Source organism: Chelon labrosus (genome assembly GCF_963514085.1).
Source record: "Chelon labrosus genome assembly, chromosome: 1".
Lineage (NCBI taxonomy): Eukaryota > Metazoa > Chordata > Actinopteri > Mugiliformes > Mugilidae > Chelon > Chelon labrosus.
Genome location: NC_140337.1, coordinates 2,985,670 through 3,002,282, shown reverse-complemented (window position 1 = coordinate 3,002,282; position 16,613 = coordinate 2,985,670). Strand labels below are relative to the sequence as shown.

The following is a 16,613-nucleotide window of genomic DNA, read 5'->3' as shown; positions in this document are numbered from 1 at the left end:
TCTGTTCTAGTATCGGCAGGAGGCAAATTCATGTTTGACCTTTTTCTTCATGAGACCGACAGCAGGACATCCTGCTAAACGTCCAGTACACCTTGGCTACATTTATATGGACAATATTTCTTTAAACCAAATGAAATCTTTCTGGCATGTGCAAAGTGGTTCTGCCCACGGCAAAGAGTTGAATCTGAAGGACATATAATAAAAGAAGAATTTATTTCCTAACTTTATTGACAATATTGAATTCATTCAGTAGAAGAAGATGGCCAAGATGGAACCTTGTTTTAAGCGTTGCTGCCCACATGAATACGAATACGAATACGAGTTATTCAAACCAGAGAGACACAAGCAGATTCCTATTGAACAGATTATCAAAGGTTTACACCACCCCTGAATCAGATCTCATCGGAGCAGTCTGTTCTGACTGAGATTAAACCTCTATCATGAACTAAAGGAAAGCTTTAAAAATATTAATCTTCTGGGGACCATGAATATTCACGGATCTAGATTCAGTAAAATATTAAATAAAATGTCATAAAACACTGCCTGGAAACAATGAACTGGTACCTATTAAGATACGCATGAGCATATGTGTTTGACTTGTTTCTGTCAAAGCATCCCTGCGTCATCTTTTTGTTTTTAGTGCAAGAATGGCAAAAAAAAAAAAGGCTTTATTCTCACGTATTGAACTCTTGTGCAAGAGCAGAGCTTGTTCCCTTAAAGTGGATGTGTCAGCAGCAATCTGAATGCCGTCCTCTCTGAGATCTTACAAAGTGACCAGTGCCCAAACAACAACCCCACAGATTGGCCTTGAGAAAGTGCAAACAGTGGCAGCCTCACTATTAATGAGAAAAACAATGTACAAACATAAATTGTGAACTACCGGTGTTATGATAATAAGCCTATTCTCAACAATACTGTATTGATGAGCATCTGAGGCGAAGCCATGAGATCGACCTCAGCTGTGCTCTCTCAAGCAGCCCAACAACAAAAGAGCTCTAGCATGCGTGGCACCGTCGGAGTTAAAGTCAGCAATCGTTACCAGACAGCAGCAGCAACCAATCCAAGTCAGACCAAGACTGAAACAGGAAGCGTCACAGGAAGTCGGCCCCGTTTTGAATTGAGCATTGAATAGTCTGAGCAGAAATAAAAAGGGTGTATTCATTTCACTAATAATGGACAACACAATATAAAACATAAAAAAGCCTCTGTCGGTTGCAGCCTTTGTTGAAGTCGGTTTGCCACAGTAGACCGTAGGAGTGAACAGTACACACAAGTCACCGTTCGGTACGTACCTCGGTGTTCAGCACGGTTCAGTACAACGGGGAAAAGGCAACAAAAACTCATACATATATAAGACTAACTTTTTCATTTATTTTGAACAGACACCAATTGACTGAAAAAACCAAAAAGTAAAAAACAGACATGGCGGGGTGATGCCGTCTTATGTGCGTTAGCATGTTTGATGTGTTTCCACCTCCGCGAAACATCGTCGGCAGACAGTCTTTGTCCGATACACCGTGCCATCGCCGTCATGTTGCACCGGGAAACCAAAGAGTTCCCACACTGGTGATTTAAATGAAGCCAGCGGCTCTTCCGACTCCATACTCGCCATTACCTTTCTTCTTCGTCTGTTTTTCTTCTTCTGTAGGCTAATAACGTTAGCTGGCAGCTTTTAGGCTCAATACCGTCACCTGGATTGAAGTGAGGACTCGACTTTTTCTTTTTTTAACAGGCTACTCACTCAGACGTATTCACTGTATGACTGCATGCACCAAACGGTGACGCCGCGGGACGAATACAAATACCGTTACACTCCTAGTAGACCGTGAATACTGAGATTCAAGATTCCTCCTCATTTTCCATTTTAAACCTGACCGCAAATATTAGATTCCAAACGTGCTAGAGGAACGTTGGCATGTACTTCAACGAAAGGAGAAAACCTGAGCTGACAAGTTAGACTGGTTTTAAATGCCCTTGGTGAATGAACTAAACACTACTTGTCACTAGTGCAGGAATTAGAGGAAGGCAGGAAGAGCCAGTACACCAGAAAAAAAAAACAAAAACACGCAAAACAAAACAAAACCTAGAAATAAAAATAAAAAAGAACCAAGAAAAAAACAAGAAGTCAAAGAAAAGGAAGTCTGCACGGGTAGGGAATAAGATAAGAGGTGACTAAACATGTTAATATCTTTGCCATATCACGTAGTCTTTATGTTGCTAAACTTTGTCTCACCTTTCACAACACATGACTGTCTACAAGGTTATAAAACAAGAGTCAGGAAACTCTGGGGCAGGAGGATGACTGTGAGGATATGGCTTCAATTAAACAGATACAATACAATTAGTTAAGCACATTAAAGCTGTATTGTCTTGCTCCCTGGAAATCAAGTACTAAAATGTGTAAAGGGATTAACACACACGTGCATGACTACATCCTCCAAAATGCTCATACAATTGAATTACCACCTTTCTGGTGCGGTTTTAACATAAACTGAACATTATGACATTCATGAAGCTAAGGTTTTGTGCAGGACTGCTATATTAGAATGCATTTGTACCTAATGAACTGTGTTTGCATCTTCACAACATTTAAAAGGCTGACCAGCAGCAGCCAGGCATTCTGCATGGATTCCTCAATTTCTACACTTGTTGACCATTCCTATTAAAGGGTCATGAGGTGGTCATGCTTATGCTAGCACATATTTAACCAACTGATCACAGGAGCAGGTGAATACAGCTTTAACGTGCCGATCTTATTTATTTGGATCGGTTTAACTGAAAGCCGTCTTCTACATCAGGTGAACATGACCCATTTAAGACACACGCCGTGACTGGCCTTTGCACCTTCTTGGCCATAACCAAAACACAGACTCAGCGAAGCCTTGAGACACTTCGTAAAACCCAAACGTACCCAAAGAGACAACTACAGGAATTTTCCAAACCTGTGAAGCAAACATGTGACACAAGGACACACAGAAAGTAAAATATATTAGGCCGCTATGGCAAGTTAAAGACACAAATCATATATGTGATACTGATGACCTTTTTCTGAAAAACAGTAACCTATACACAGAGGACCAACAAAGACATTATTCCTCTCGTGCGAGCTTGAGCAGCAGAGAAACATTAACCACACGACTGTGTGGGTTGTAAATGGTCTTAATGATTAATCTCTATTGAGGTCAAGTTAAAAGCATCCCCACAAACAAACAACAAAGTCACATTTAATTGTGAGATTTTACACATTTAAAACAATTCAAACTGCACACAAAGGCATGGGCAGAGAGCAGCTGCCATGAGGGTGCTGAAGGCATAACATTTCTGCATTTCTCAAACCACAGCTGCATTTTTAAGCTCTCATTTACAACAGCCTGACAGCAGAGGACACATTTTATCAAACAGTAAAGCTCTATTAAAACCTTTGTGAGTCACAAACTCACCGTTCACAACCAACTCTTCCTCATCCACTTGTGTAGTCCAGATCTCCAATCCCATTCTCTCATTCCTGGCCCCCAAAAAGCCCCCAAACTCCACAAGCAGTGTGACAACATAAACTGGAAATCTCTTCCTTCCTCTGAGCTCCTCGAGGAAATGGGACTCCGACAGATAAGCCTCTCATTGGCTAGAAAGCTGTGCAAGTGATTGGCTAATTCACTGGGATTTGCTGAGCTGTTCTCTTATAGGCACTCAGGATTTATGAGCTCTCCTCTGATTGGCTGGGGCGAACTGCTGCGTATAAATGAGATCACATGTGTTTATAAGGTCTTTCACCTTTCTGAATCCTGTGGGACCCCGATAGCTGTCAGCAGAGAGGTTGTGAGACACACAGTGCTGCGTAAGAGGGTCAGGTTTCAGGTCAATTTACTTTCTATTCTGTCCCTTCTGGGAATGCAAATACTCGTATGATGACAGGGTCTGGATTACAGGGAAATCTGAAAAGCTTTGTTCAACAGTGAAAACAGTTAAATGTGTGGTTCCTTAATATTAATGAATGATGAACTAAAACTAGAACTACAGAGATGCTAACCCTGCCGTGAACTCAGGAGAGCCATGTTATCAGACAGGCACACAAAAGATATACATGTACTGTGTATCGAAAGTAGATAAAGCTAAACCACATTAAAATTCTACTTCAGACTACTTACATTGAAAGGTAGGGTGACAATTATTCTGCTCTTTAATTTTCTGCCTGCCAGAATTAAATGGCATTTCTCCAAATGTCTTTCTTTCCCAGGTTTGTTTAATAGGAAAGAAAGAGTAGTACAGGGTTTTCTGTCACAACGCCACCCTCTTGAAAGGAGCATGAAAAAGGAAAACAATCTTTAAGGGTCAAAAGTCTCACAAAGCATGTATTGATAAGCTAAAGTGGTGTGTTTACTCTCATTGCTGTGCATGGCCATAATGAAGGCCCCAAGCTAAAATGTGTTGGTCACCCAGCTACTTAATTTTTAATACTACAAGTTAGCAGGAAGATCAAATCTACAGAGAGTCACAACTACTCACTCAATGCTATTATGGATTAGTGATGTTGCACCGAATAGCCAATCAGAGAGAGCAAGGAGAGCTGTAGCCAGAACTATTCACCTGATCCTTTGTTCACTGAGTGACTGACCGAGACTAACCGACGAGACCGGAGGCTGCAGGGAGCCATGAATGGACCGAGACCAACGAGACTGACTCAGAGACACGACTGAGCGGGAAGGAGACACTGAGGTATTCAAAAGTAAAGATAAAATGACTTTGTTTTAGATTTGCTTTTGGATATCACAGACACAGCCTTGGAGCTGAAAGCAATGAATAACATGGAAGTAGTGACCTAGCTAATGCTAAGCAAAAGCTAACCTTAAACAGGAGCCTCTACGGAAAAAAACTAAAACAAAAGCTCCTGATGAAGAACCAGGTGACGACGCCTGGTCTTCTCACTCATCTTGTTTTGATGTCTGAGCGTAGCAAATCAAGCTAACCTGATGTGTCACATGGTTTGTTACCTAGAACCATCTGGAAAGTCATCCCTGGCAAACGAACCATTTGTCTATCTCCTTCTGTTACAGACTAACTTTAACCAATTACATTAACAAACAATATGACGTAGTACGAGAGCGTGAGCACAATAAGCTCATCGAACCTAAAACACGGCCTTAGCCGCAGGTTCTTCCTCACAGACCTCCGACTGGTCCCAGCCTTGGTGGAACAGTCATAAAGGGATAATTTATAAGTATGGCAGGATGGATTACCGTGTAATCTTATAATCTCGCAAATCTTGCGAGAATCCAGCTGCCTCGCGGGGTAAGAATTATGCAACATTTTTAAAAACATTAAAAAGAACATGGTTTTATTGTGAGGTCATTTGCCGTCTTCAAACTGGAGTTGTGTTTACGAGCAATGTCACCCTCTTCACCTCGTAAGGGAGAATTCTCAGAAAGACCAGCGTCACAAGCTGTGAAGTGTTTGTTGACGTTTTGAGAAATGGTAGAAGTTGATGGTAAGTTAATGTATTATAATTTAGTTGCACAGATTTTTCTTTGTAATTTTATAGTATGTCTGAGAAAAATGTTGATGACATGTTGATCCCTATCATGCTTTTGCATTTCCAACATCAAGTTACGCAATCATTAGCTTGCTAACTGTTTTGTTATACGCTGGCTACCGAGTCAGCTATGTCCATGCACAACAACAGAGTTAAGGTGAGCAAGGAGCCAGCAGAGATCAATAAAGTGACCAGGTCAACTGACAATCTCGAGAGTGAGTTGAACAATCTTTGTTTCTATCAAAAATAAGATTCAGAAATGAACACAGGCAATAGATTCTGTAAAAAAAATTAAAACAATGCCTCAAGAAATTCCTACACTCTTTATGAACTGAGCCAAACACATCGAAAACCAAAGAAACACATACAAGGGAACTGTACAAAGTAATCCAGGGCCCACACTTTCTCAGAAAACGGTCTCTGAAGCAACACTGTCCGTTTCCAGCAAGAGACGTCATGCTGAGCTCAACACTCACTCTGCATCTGAGTGAGTGTCCTAAAGGAAAATAGCTAACTGCTATCTCATATTTACACTGAATTGCAACACACACCCGGCTTTAATTATTCCCAGAAAGGTCCGGGATACTCGACACACTCTCTCGGTCACATGACTGTGGCGCTGTCGGGCTAAACTCCCACAGTGTGTGTTGTCCATTACAGAATGATTTGCAGCAGTCTACGATGAGGGTTCGAACCTTGAACTCATAAGGTCTGGTTGCCACGGGAGTTGTCGTGCTCATGTGACCCCTGTGACGCTTGCCGGAACACGGTAATGTCGTGGACTGTCGTTACTTTGCCAAGCTCCTGATTTTAAATCGCATTTCTGAGGTCAGAGGAAATTGAATAACGAAGGAATGCGCAGCTGATTTGATTCATTTTCGTGTCCACAAGATAAGAATTTCCACATGTTGAAGGCAACTTTAAATATGGGAAAACAGCCACAAAGAGAGGCTTCAAAGAAACCTGGCTGAGGAAGATTTATCAAGTCAAGATCATCACTGATGCTTTAAAAACCCTAAATACAGAAAATATATAAAGCTGAGACATCAATTAAAACTTTCAAACTTAATAAATAAAGAGTTTAATTGTTTTTATATTTATCACATTGATTTATTGGGCAATTTGTAATATTGGGAAATTTCTTGCCTTTCAACTGATGGGGTTTATGTAGTTCAGTTTTTTCTAAATGCAAATACATTATCTGCAGCCTCTTTGACAACAACACCAAGACCTATGGAACAACTCACTTTGTCCACATGTCTCCAGGGGGGCTTTCTAGATTCATGAGTAGCCAAAGGCCCATGTTTTCATGCTCTCAAGACCAAACCTCACAAGCATACTGTAAAAGTTAAATAATCCCCACTACTAAAGGCTCTTGTAACTGGTGATGCCTGTGACCAATTCAACATCTAAGTTATGCCTTTCAAAGTTGAAGTGACCTGCATCAATCCTGATTCCGTTTAAGAGAGGGCGTGAATAAAACTGCCCTAAACACGCAGATGTAGAGGCGGGTCTGGCAGTAAAAGGACAAATATGTAAGCTCAGCAAATCCCTTGTTCCATGCACGGACCAAAGGGGAATTTTTTACTAGAGCAGAGAAAAAGCCATGACAGATCAGCAGCTGTTAGGAGATTTGTGGCTTTAAAATGTGCTTGCATGACCTTTGCACGACCACACTCTCTCCTAGAAGCCAGTGTTACAATAATAACCTCAGGTAAATATTCCATTTTTCAAGACAAACACGCAGTAAACCCAAATAATCAGGGTTAATCAAACGTTCAGGAGACAGCCCACTGCCAATAACAGCAGTACTAGGAGGATGTAAAGTCAACACAACCAGCAATAAATGTATTACTGGAAACAAGAATAATCGTCACTGATGATAAGGCGTAGGAACTGGTGTGAACAGATTCAATTCTGAGCTGTAAAGAGGGCGATGCAAGCACAAAAGCACCTCATAAAACCAAGAGAAAGCAAATAAACATCTTTTGCTTAAATATGTCCTTTGCTGGTGTTTATTCAAAGAGGTTGGTTGGAAAAAAAGCTGCAGTACTTTGCTTTTTGTTCGATCTTTCTGGTGGATAATTGTCTAAAATGTCCCCCCAGTTTGTCTCTCTCTGTGCTACAATTCTCACGAGCTACTAAAGATTCATTGGCAGTTCAATTCTGAACTAATACTATGAGCTCAAACACGTGTGTATCATTTCAAAATTTGCTCAATGAAATGACAGGGTTTAAGTGGTGCCAGTACTCGACACTTGCAGATTTTGTTCAGATAGTCCCTAAAACACATGAGATCATTTTAACTTCAAGATAAATCATCTTCGATAACTGCGAGACGACATGTTTCATATTTTCCAGATGAGTTATGGTACATCACCTGTAAATTATTATCATGTTGTACACTTAGTCTGGAAACAGCGATAACGACCTGGGAATAGAGTCAGACAGCAGGGACGTGTAGCTACATGCTTCCTCTAGGGATGAAAGCGTTTCTTGGGCAAGGTGGTCCTTCTTTTGATCAACACAAGATGCTCCACTTGGAGTATAAAGTTGGAAGGAATGAAAAGAGCCATTAAAAAAAAATACTAGCTCTTTAAAAGACAACATGAGACATTTAGCGGCTGACTGCCTTGCTCAAGAACACCTTCGTTGAGAGAGTACTTTGGTTTTAGTCCCATGCCGGTACGTGTCCCAGAAGCTCCTCCCAGGCTAAACTCTCCTCTCTAAACACTGCAGGCTAGGGATTCCCAGAGCGACGGGTTATTCAAGACTAAACGATTACACTAAGCATGGCTTTTAAGGCGACTTGCTTGGCAACAAGTTCACGCTAATGAGCAGTACCCACAAAAACACTTTCCACTGCCTCAAGAGGGAGGAAGTGTGGGCTGAAATACTAAAAGGACAGGAAATAAACTGCAAGCTGAGGTAGTTTTGATCTAAACACCACAAAAGACTGGAATATTTTTAAATGTGTCTAAATTCTCTCTAAACTCCTCTGGCTTTCCGCATGAATCTGAAAAGCATTTCTGCTGTTTAAACTTTAATGATGAACCCTGTGAAGGAGGACATTAACCTAAACTTGTAGTCCCCTGATTTCCCCAGGGCCTGACGCTGAATTATATAATCAGTCTGAGGCCGTGAGGCAAAGAACTGCCGTCAGATGGAAACCTTGCTGCTCCGGTTTTTGCTGATTCTCTTGTTTCCTCTTCAATCGAATGAACAGAGGGCACTCGCTGGGTTACAGTCGTCTTTACACAAACAACTGTGTAATTTAAAAAAATAAATGGTTGTGGCTGTGTGTCTGCAATGCAGAGGAGCTGACGAAGCGGAAACACACGGTTTCAACACAACGGCAGCAGGAGCAGCAGCAGCAGCAGCAGCAGCAGCTAGTCCATTGAGAGAAAAGTCTCTAGCCTTCCTTCCTCTTGGCACAAACGTGTCTCTCCCTTTCAAAAACACTGCGGCAGAAATTACGCTAGTGACGACGCAGTGACGTCAGCTGTGACCAGGCAGCTTTTTAGAACCAGTCATCGATAATTAAAGCATCATCTGGCAAGTACTGGGGAGCAGGTATCGTCAGAGACCTTGTTTGGTTTTAAACTATTTTAAGCCTTGTCATGGTGACTGAGCAACATCCTGCTTTTAATGTGCAGAAAAATGATGGTTTGGTTTCACTAGCAGAGGGGTACCACTATAATATATACACAGTTATTTCTTATAGTTAAAGCAGCTTAATTTATGGGAAACACTGGTTAGGCACTGGTTAAGGTCTTTTGATGTTTAGATCCACCAAAATATAGTCATAATATAAGATACCAAGCACTGAATTTAAGGGAAAATTTTATTAAATATGGATAGTATTATTATTACTACCTAATATAGAAGAGTAACAGAGAGCTGGAAAGTAAAAAATACTTAAGAAAAGACTAAAGTCACATAAAACATACTGTAAAATTGATCTGGCTATTACTCTAGTACTGGCATTGGTTGAGATTATTTAAAGTTTAGTCGGGGAAGGACTCATAAGACACTACGAGCAGTTGACAGCAGTTAGCTCTGAGAGAACAAAACCGCTGTTATGTTTTTAAGGAATTAGAATCATTATAACAGGAAGTGAATTTTGAACTTTAACAGCATAAACTCACCACGTTACATTTGCAGGAGGGTAACAGGATTGTTAATCAATGCCTGGGACTCAACTATAACCTTGCCTGGAGCTGCAGGGTTCAAAAAAGACCTCTTCTCCTCAGGCCAAAAATGCAAATTACCAAACATCTCTAGAATAAATAGATGAGGAATCCGTTCTGAATAATTCTGAAAGTGGTTGCTGCATTAGAGGGTTGACATCATCAGTAACTGGGCAGCAGATACTAATGGAGGCAGAGACAGCGAGTACAGATGAGGCCATCACTGTAATGGTTGTTTCTCTGTCCTGATGCAAAAGCACAGTGCTTAAAGTTGTGTTTGTAGTAACTGATTATTCAAATGTACGAGCATTACTCACTGAAAGCATGTGACACACGGCTGCACCCTGCAATTACAGATAAATCTTATCACCACTTCAGGAGACTAACGGACACACGTTGGACTCCTCACATGCTGCTTTTTGTCTGTTATTAACACTTTCTAATCATTGTTTTAGGAATACTTTGAGAGCAATAATTAGCTCGGAGACCGTTCCTCATTTCCCGTGCCACAGATACAAACCTACATATATATTTATTTATTTTTAGAACGGCCTTGTTTTTGTCAGAAATCAATAAATTAAACAAACATCCACCTCTACTGCGGACAATCAAAATGGCACAAGTTCACCTGCAGCTTCAGAAGAAAGCTAAGTTTAATGACAGTGAGGGCTTGGTATTGCTACTGATTTCCTTTTTCTGATTCACATGGTCCTGATTCAATACGGATTCATTTAGAGATATTTCAGTTTTGACGTTATATTGCTTGGTTATGAAAGAGATTGTCACAAAACTAATGTTGTCACTGGTTCCAGAGATGTGCGGTACTATCAGCACAGCGCAGCCCTAATGAGTAGTGTAAAGCTCGGCAGTAAAAGAGCGTATTTTTAAAGAACGGAGCAGAGACAGAAGGCACGAGACAGACAAAAATGTGAAGCCAAAACGTTGCACTTGAAGACACTGCAAGGACTACACAGCCAGTGACCATCTGGAGCCAAGCTACCTCCACACAACTTTGACAACCCTGTTTATTGGACTTAATACAGTTGCACAATGCATGCGTGATCTAAGATAATACAAGGAAGATAACAAAAAGCCTTTATGAGTCTGCAGGGGAGGAAATGTAGTCTGCTAAATATCAAATCTGGACTCGGATCGGCTGATATTCAACATTATAAGATCAGGATCGGATCGGGGGACAAAACTACGGACAGCCTGACACCAGCAAACAGCTGTCTGTCAGCTTGATGTATCGTCCTGTTATCAGAGGACATACTGAGGATTTTTCTTTTCATGGCTGCCCTTTATGCCATTTTAGACATTAGTATGTAGAGAGATCATCCCTGCCTAAGTTGATTAATTTGACAGCATTTTATAAGTATCTGTCAGCCAAACACATTTTAATGCAGCTCAAAGAGAAGCTTTAAGGGGAACTAAAGTAAGTTTCAAACTTCTCCACAGCATAAACCGACCGTATTGTATCTGGAGGAGGTTGAACTGGTTAATAATCAATAGTAATGACTCAGCAATAACAGAAAAAAAAACGAATATAAAAGTTACTTTAGCAAAGATGGAGCAGTAACAAGTTTAGACTTCCTGGAGCCTGGGGCCATACACCTGTGCGGCTTACCTGAGCTCAGAGGAGGGACGTCGTCCTTGCTGGAGAAGTCCAGGGTGGCTCCCGCGATGTCCACCATCTCATCGTCGTCGTCGTCGCTGGGGAGATGATGGCTGTCAAAGCTGCCGGAGCTGTAGTTGGGGTTGTCCATCCCTCCAGAGCCTGTTCACAACAACGACAAGAGGAGATGTGACCACCGCCGCCGCCGCGAGCTGCGGGGACATTCGAACATCCGCTTTAGAGCTTTCAGTTACCTCCACTCTCACTGACGGCGGCATACTTTCTATACGAGGCGGCCCGGAATTTAAACATTATCCCTGAGAAGTAATAAAATAAAATATCCGGTGGTGAAAGAAACCGCTGGAGGACTGTTGAGCAACAACCGACCGGGGACACCCACACCAGCCCCTACCAGCAGCACTCCTCCTCGACGGCGGTGAATGACAGCACGTCTCCAGTTTCAAGGGAGTTTTCGAAACCATTTCCGCTCTATTTTCTGTATGTGGTTTTAACTTAGAGGACGGGAAGCGGATTAATATTACTACAATTAGCCTAGCTTAAAGCACCTAGCTTCTTTCCTCGCGGACCAAACTGTCCAATTGACAAAATATAACCGCTGGGCTAACTTAAGTTAAATACCACCGCGCTTAACCCAGCCCCGTATGCTTGTATTTATTAAAAATAATTAAATAAAATGTCAAATTCAGGCCGTACTTTACCTGTGACGGAAGAGAGCAGCCGTGGAAGCTCTGTGAAGAAGTCTTGTGACTCGGATTTGTCTCCTACAGTAGCTGCTTATGTCAATAGTAGCCTGTGTAAACTTAACTGAGCTCCGTGGAAATCCTGCGTCATCCCCCGTCTTCATAAAACGACGCTTTCCGTGGCCATTATATACACACAAGAAGGCAAATACAGATGATTATTCCCGAATATCAATACACAGTGAAGTACAGCTAAATGCGCTGCTGAATTTGTTGTTGTTTTTTGGCCACTTAAAAGGCGAAACGCTACTGTCGAGCTAGCTAAAATTAACTACTTCCGGTTAGATCCTGAACGCAACAATTAAAGCAACGTACCAAATCATTACTGTGTGACAATTATATAATTATAGACACATTTATTCCAAACTTCCAGGTATTAACCCTTGTGTACCGTTAAAAAACACTACCCTTTCATACGGTTAGTGGCTGTTTACAGGAAAAAATACACACAAAATGGCTGTTTTCAGCCAATTTAACTGCTGTAAAAATATATCAGATAAATATTTTTTTCAACTTTTTTTGCATAAATCTGTTAATCAACCTCAGTCCTAATAAAAACTGCAAAATATTTTTTTAAAAAAATCAGGATTTTAACCCTTTAAATGCCAATTCAAAAAATAAAGTGACTGATTTTGGGTAGGGAAAAACACAAAATTACATATTTTCGATATAAAAAATTATCGGAGATGGGAGATTTTTTACCTGTTATGACAGACTTGGATATGTCAAAGGTTAGTAACATCATTGACTTTAAAGCATATTTAGTTTTTGTGCAGCATCTGATTTTCAATAAAACTTCCTTTCATACGGTTAGTGGCTGAAAACAGCCACTTACTTTGACTGCTGTAAAAATGTATCAGAGAAATATTTTTTCAACTTTGTTTTGCTTAAATCTGTTAATCAGCTTCAGCCCTAATCAAAACTACTAAATATTAAAACCTAAATCAAAATTTTAACCCTTTAAATGCCATTAAAAAAAATAAAGTCACTGATATGGGGAAAAATACACACAAAATGACCTATATTCAATATAAAAAATGATCGGAAACAGGAGATTTTTTACCTGTTATCACAGTCTTGGATATGTCAAAGGTTAGTAACATCATTGACTTTGAAGCATATTTAGTTTTTGTGCAGCATCAGATTTTCATTAAAACTTCCTTTCATACGGTTAGTGGCTGTTTTTGCCCCATTGACTCCCATTATAACCACATTATTTGAATGCACAGACATGACACTAAATAACAATGCATTTTACAATCCTGGTGATTCCCCCTGTTCAGAAGGACTCAGATTTGGCAATTTTACTGTTGACCACCAAATCGCGTCATTTACCCATTACATAGGCCTGTTGTATAAAAAGCTTAGTTTTTCTATTTGATATATGGAGTTTATGAGAATATTAGTGTGCGTGTGTGTGTGTATATGGGTGTGTGTATTACTCCAAGTGGCTGTTTTTATCCCCAACCGTACACAAGGGTTAATGTGTCTATATGGCGCATTAAACAATTCTTCTTTTTATAAAACATCAAATTGTGGAAATTTTAATCTGAAGCCGTAAGCACTTCCTTTCCGGTTTAGCTGCCTTTATTCAGCCGCCTTTACGTAAGCATCTGGTCGGCAGGAAAATTAATCGAGCAAAGAGCTGTCGCTTCTCCATCTGGGTCAGTGGAGCAGTTCGACTCATCAGTTAACGATATTTCTTTCTAAAATCCGCGTTAATAATACTTATATTAATGCTGATAAAATATTAAATAACGAGACTCTCATAATACAAATCACCGATTTAATCAACAAAGATTTTATTATTTATTTATTTAGATTACATAATACTAGGATGAACTAAGCCAAACTTTCCAAAGAATGGTTTAAACAGAATTTGGGACTGAAAATGATGTCAGTTTTTTTTTTTTTTTTTTTCTGTTCGAAATTTTACAAACAGTGTGCTGCTTAAGTTGCTTTTATGATTTGCATATCCACAAAACAGGCTGTAGTTGGTTTATTGATCATGTACGACTCTTTGTGATTGTAGTAATCTGTTTGTTCTTGTTTTATACCCATCTGTGATTGTTTTGTGCCAGTCTGTGGTAGTTGTGTGTCTTTTTGTGGTTGTTTTATACCCAGTTGTGGTTGTTTTTTTATTCCCTGTTTGTGGTTGTTTCTCATAAAGGCTCCAGTGTTTAAGTACATACTTGCAACATGTAATGGACTCAAATAGCCAAAGGGCGACACCTTGTGGCCACTTGTATGAATGAGCATGGCCTCTATGAGGGAGACTCAGAGTTCACAGCTGGTATCGTGGCCTCCTGTTTTATATCAGGGAGCTTGGATTAGCTGCAGGACTTCCTGATGTCTTGTTTCTTTCTGCATACCTCCCACTCTTTTACCTCCATCACTCAGCTCCTTGCAGTCCAACATAAACATCTCCGCCTCCCACAGTGTTTCTTGCTCAAGCCGATCTGTTTCTCTTCACTCCCTCTCTTTGTTTTATGTAAACTTCCTTCATTCGGGGTCTTTGTTGCTGTTGTTGTTTAAAAGACACAACAGTTATTTAAACCTTCCTTTCTGTCTCATTTAATCCAGACTGTCATGTCCTCTGTTCTCCAGTCAGGCAGAAGGATTCACTCCTTTACTTCCTCGAAAATGCAGTTTCTGCACTTTTACGGCTGTTTTCCTGATTATTTCCACAGACCAGCAAATCAGATCCTCCACCACCTCCCCTCTCTCTCCGAACACAAGCTCCTGAAACAATGTTTTCTCTGTTCAGTTTTACAGGTTTAACCTCAAAGACCCACATATATCATCCAAAATAACATAATACTGCAGACTCTTCCATTGTTTTGGGTCTGCAGTTTTGTTTTTTATCTCTTTGTAGTGTGGGTGTTGTGTATCTCTGTGATTAGTTTATATCATATTGTGTATGTTTTATACCTGATTGTAGTGACTTTGTGAGTTTTTGTGGTTGTTGTTTGTCTCTGTCGATGTTTTCTCTCTATGGTTAGTCTTTGTCCCCTTGTAGATCACTTTGTATCAGTTTGTATTTGTTATATACATGTTTGTGGCTGTTATACGAATCCTTGTGGTTGTTTTATACCTGTATCTTTTTATGCTTGTTTTATACCAGTGGTATTGTTTTATGATTTTTTTGTGGTTGTTTTGAGAATCTTTGTGGTTGTTTTGTGAATCTTTGTGGTTGTTTTATGAATCTTTGCTGTTGTTTTGAGAATCTTTGTGGTTGTTTTATGAATCTTTGCGGTTGTTTTGAGAATCTTTGTGGTTGTTTATGAATCTTTGTGGTAGTTTTGCGTCATTTGATACCTGTTTTGAGTTTCTGTGGTTTGTTTGTATTTCTTTGTGTATGTTTTATGCCCATGTATTGTGGTTGTTTTGTGTCTCCTTGCGGTGGTCTTAAAAATGTTAGCTGTCACTTTAATCCTACTGTACATTGCTTAGCTGTATATTGTTGCGTTTTCTATTTTTTCTATTTATATTACTTACTTGCCTATGTTTTTTATATACTTGGCTAGCTAATTTTATTCTATTTTTATACTTTTACCTATACTGTTTCTGCTTTGGCTTGCACCGGGACCAGGGTAACTAATCTTGTTCCACCTCATGTACCAACATGTGTTAAAATGACAATAAAAACTCCTTGTATCCTTGTTGTTTTACATCTTGTAAATAGGTTTTTCACTCTGTAGATGCATCTTTTGAGGATGTCTTGCGACTCTTTGTAGATGTTGTTTTTGTATATTTGTGGTTATTTTATGGTTCTTTGTTGTTATTCTTTGTCACTTTGTAATTAATATGGGTCCGTTTGTGATTATTTTATTCTTATGTACTGTTATTTTGTGTCTCTTCAACCAAAACTATTCTTCTTCACACTCACAGCCCTACAGATCAAATTGTGTCATGGGTATCTTCTGGATTCAGCAAGCTGATTGGTTGCTCCAACTTCCTGATGGGACTGGGTGCAGGTTTGAGTCACTCTACAAGTGTTTTACACCACCACACATGTGATTTCTGTCTAAATACAACTTTATATTTACAAGGCAGGAGAGAATTTCCAAATATATCAGAGATATTTTAACATTCTTCCTTGAAACACATTATTTGTAATTATTTTAAAATGGTTTAAACAAAGTGCTCTCCTAAAATCAGACATCCCCCATGAACCTCTGCTGTTTTATGTTGTTTTTAATCTCTGGTCTCTTCCTGTTCAGCCTCTGTGCCAACAACGAGCTCTGTTTTTAGAGCTTTCAAGAACCCAGCCAGACTGACACACGCATCAACTTCCCTTAAATGTGTCTCTTCAGAAAAACTCTCCAGCAGAGCTGCTGAATGACTCTCAGCACTACACCCGTCATCCGTCAACCTCCATTTACCCTCCGCAATATTTACTTAACCACACAGAACCCACAGCTTCCTCCAGGAGGGAATACATTTCAAACCCTCAAGTGGCATAAAGAGACCGTTCACCAGCGACTGCATAAAACAGAAGACACAAAGCTAGTTTAAAA

The 16,613-nt window shown here is 40.0% G+C and overlaps 1 protein-coding gene across 3 annotated transcripts in view; it reads right to left on the bottom strand.

Annotated features, from left to right (window-relative positions):
* clcn5b (chloride channel, voltage-sensitive 5b) overlaps nucleotides 1-12,636 on the bottom strand; it is a 28,923-nt gene extending 16,287 nt beyond the window's left edge. Inside the window, exons 1-2 of one of the 3 annotated variants that reach the window (XM_084560157.1) lie at nucleotides 12,052-12,636; nucleotides 11,345-11,544 (exon numbers count right to left, since the gene is read on the bottom strand). In XM_084560157.1, coding sequence (XP_084416283.1) covers nucleotides 11,345-11,483 — 139 coding nt within the window. In that variant the 5' untranslated portion in view covers nucleotides 11,484-11,544; nucleotides 12,052-12,636. Of the gene's footprint in view, nucleotides 1-11,344; nucleotides 11,545-11,586; nucleotides 11,720-12,051 lie in introns of those variants that run through there. The other 2 variants (XM_084560156.1, XM_084560158.1) reach the window with 2 other exon arrangements.
* Between the last annotated feature and the right edge of the window lie 3,977 nt (nucleotides 12,637-16,613).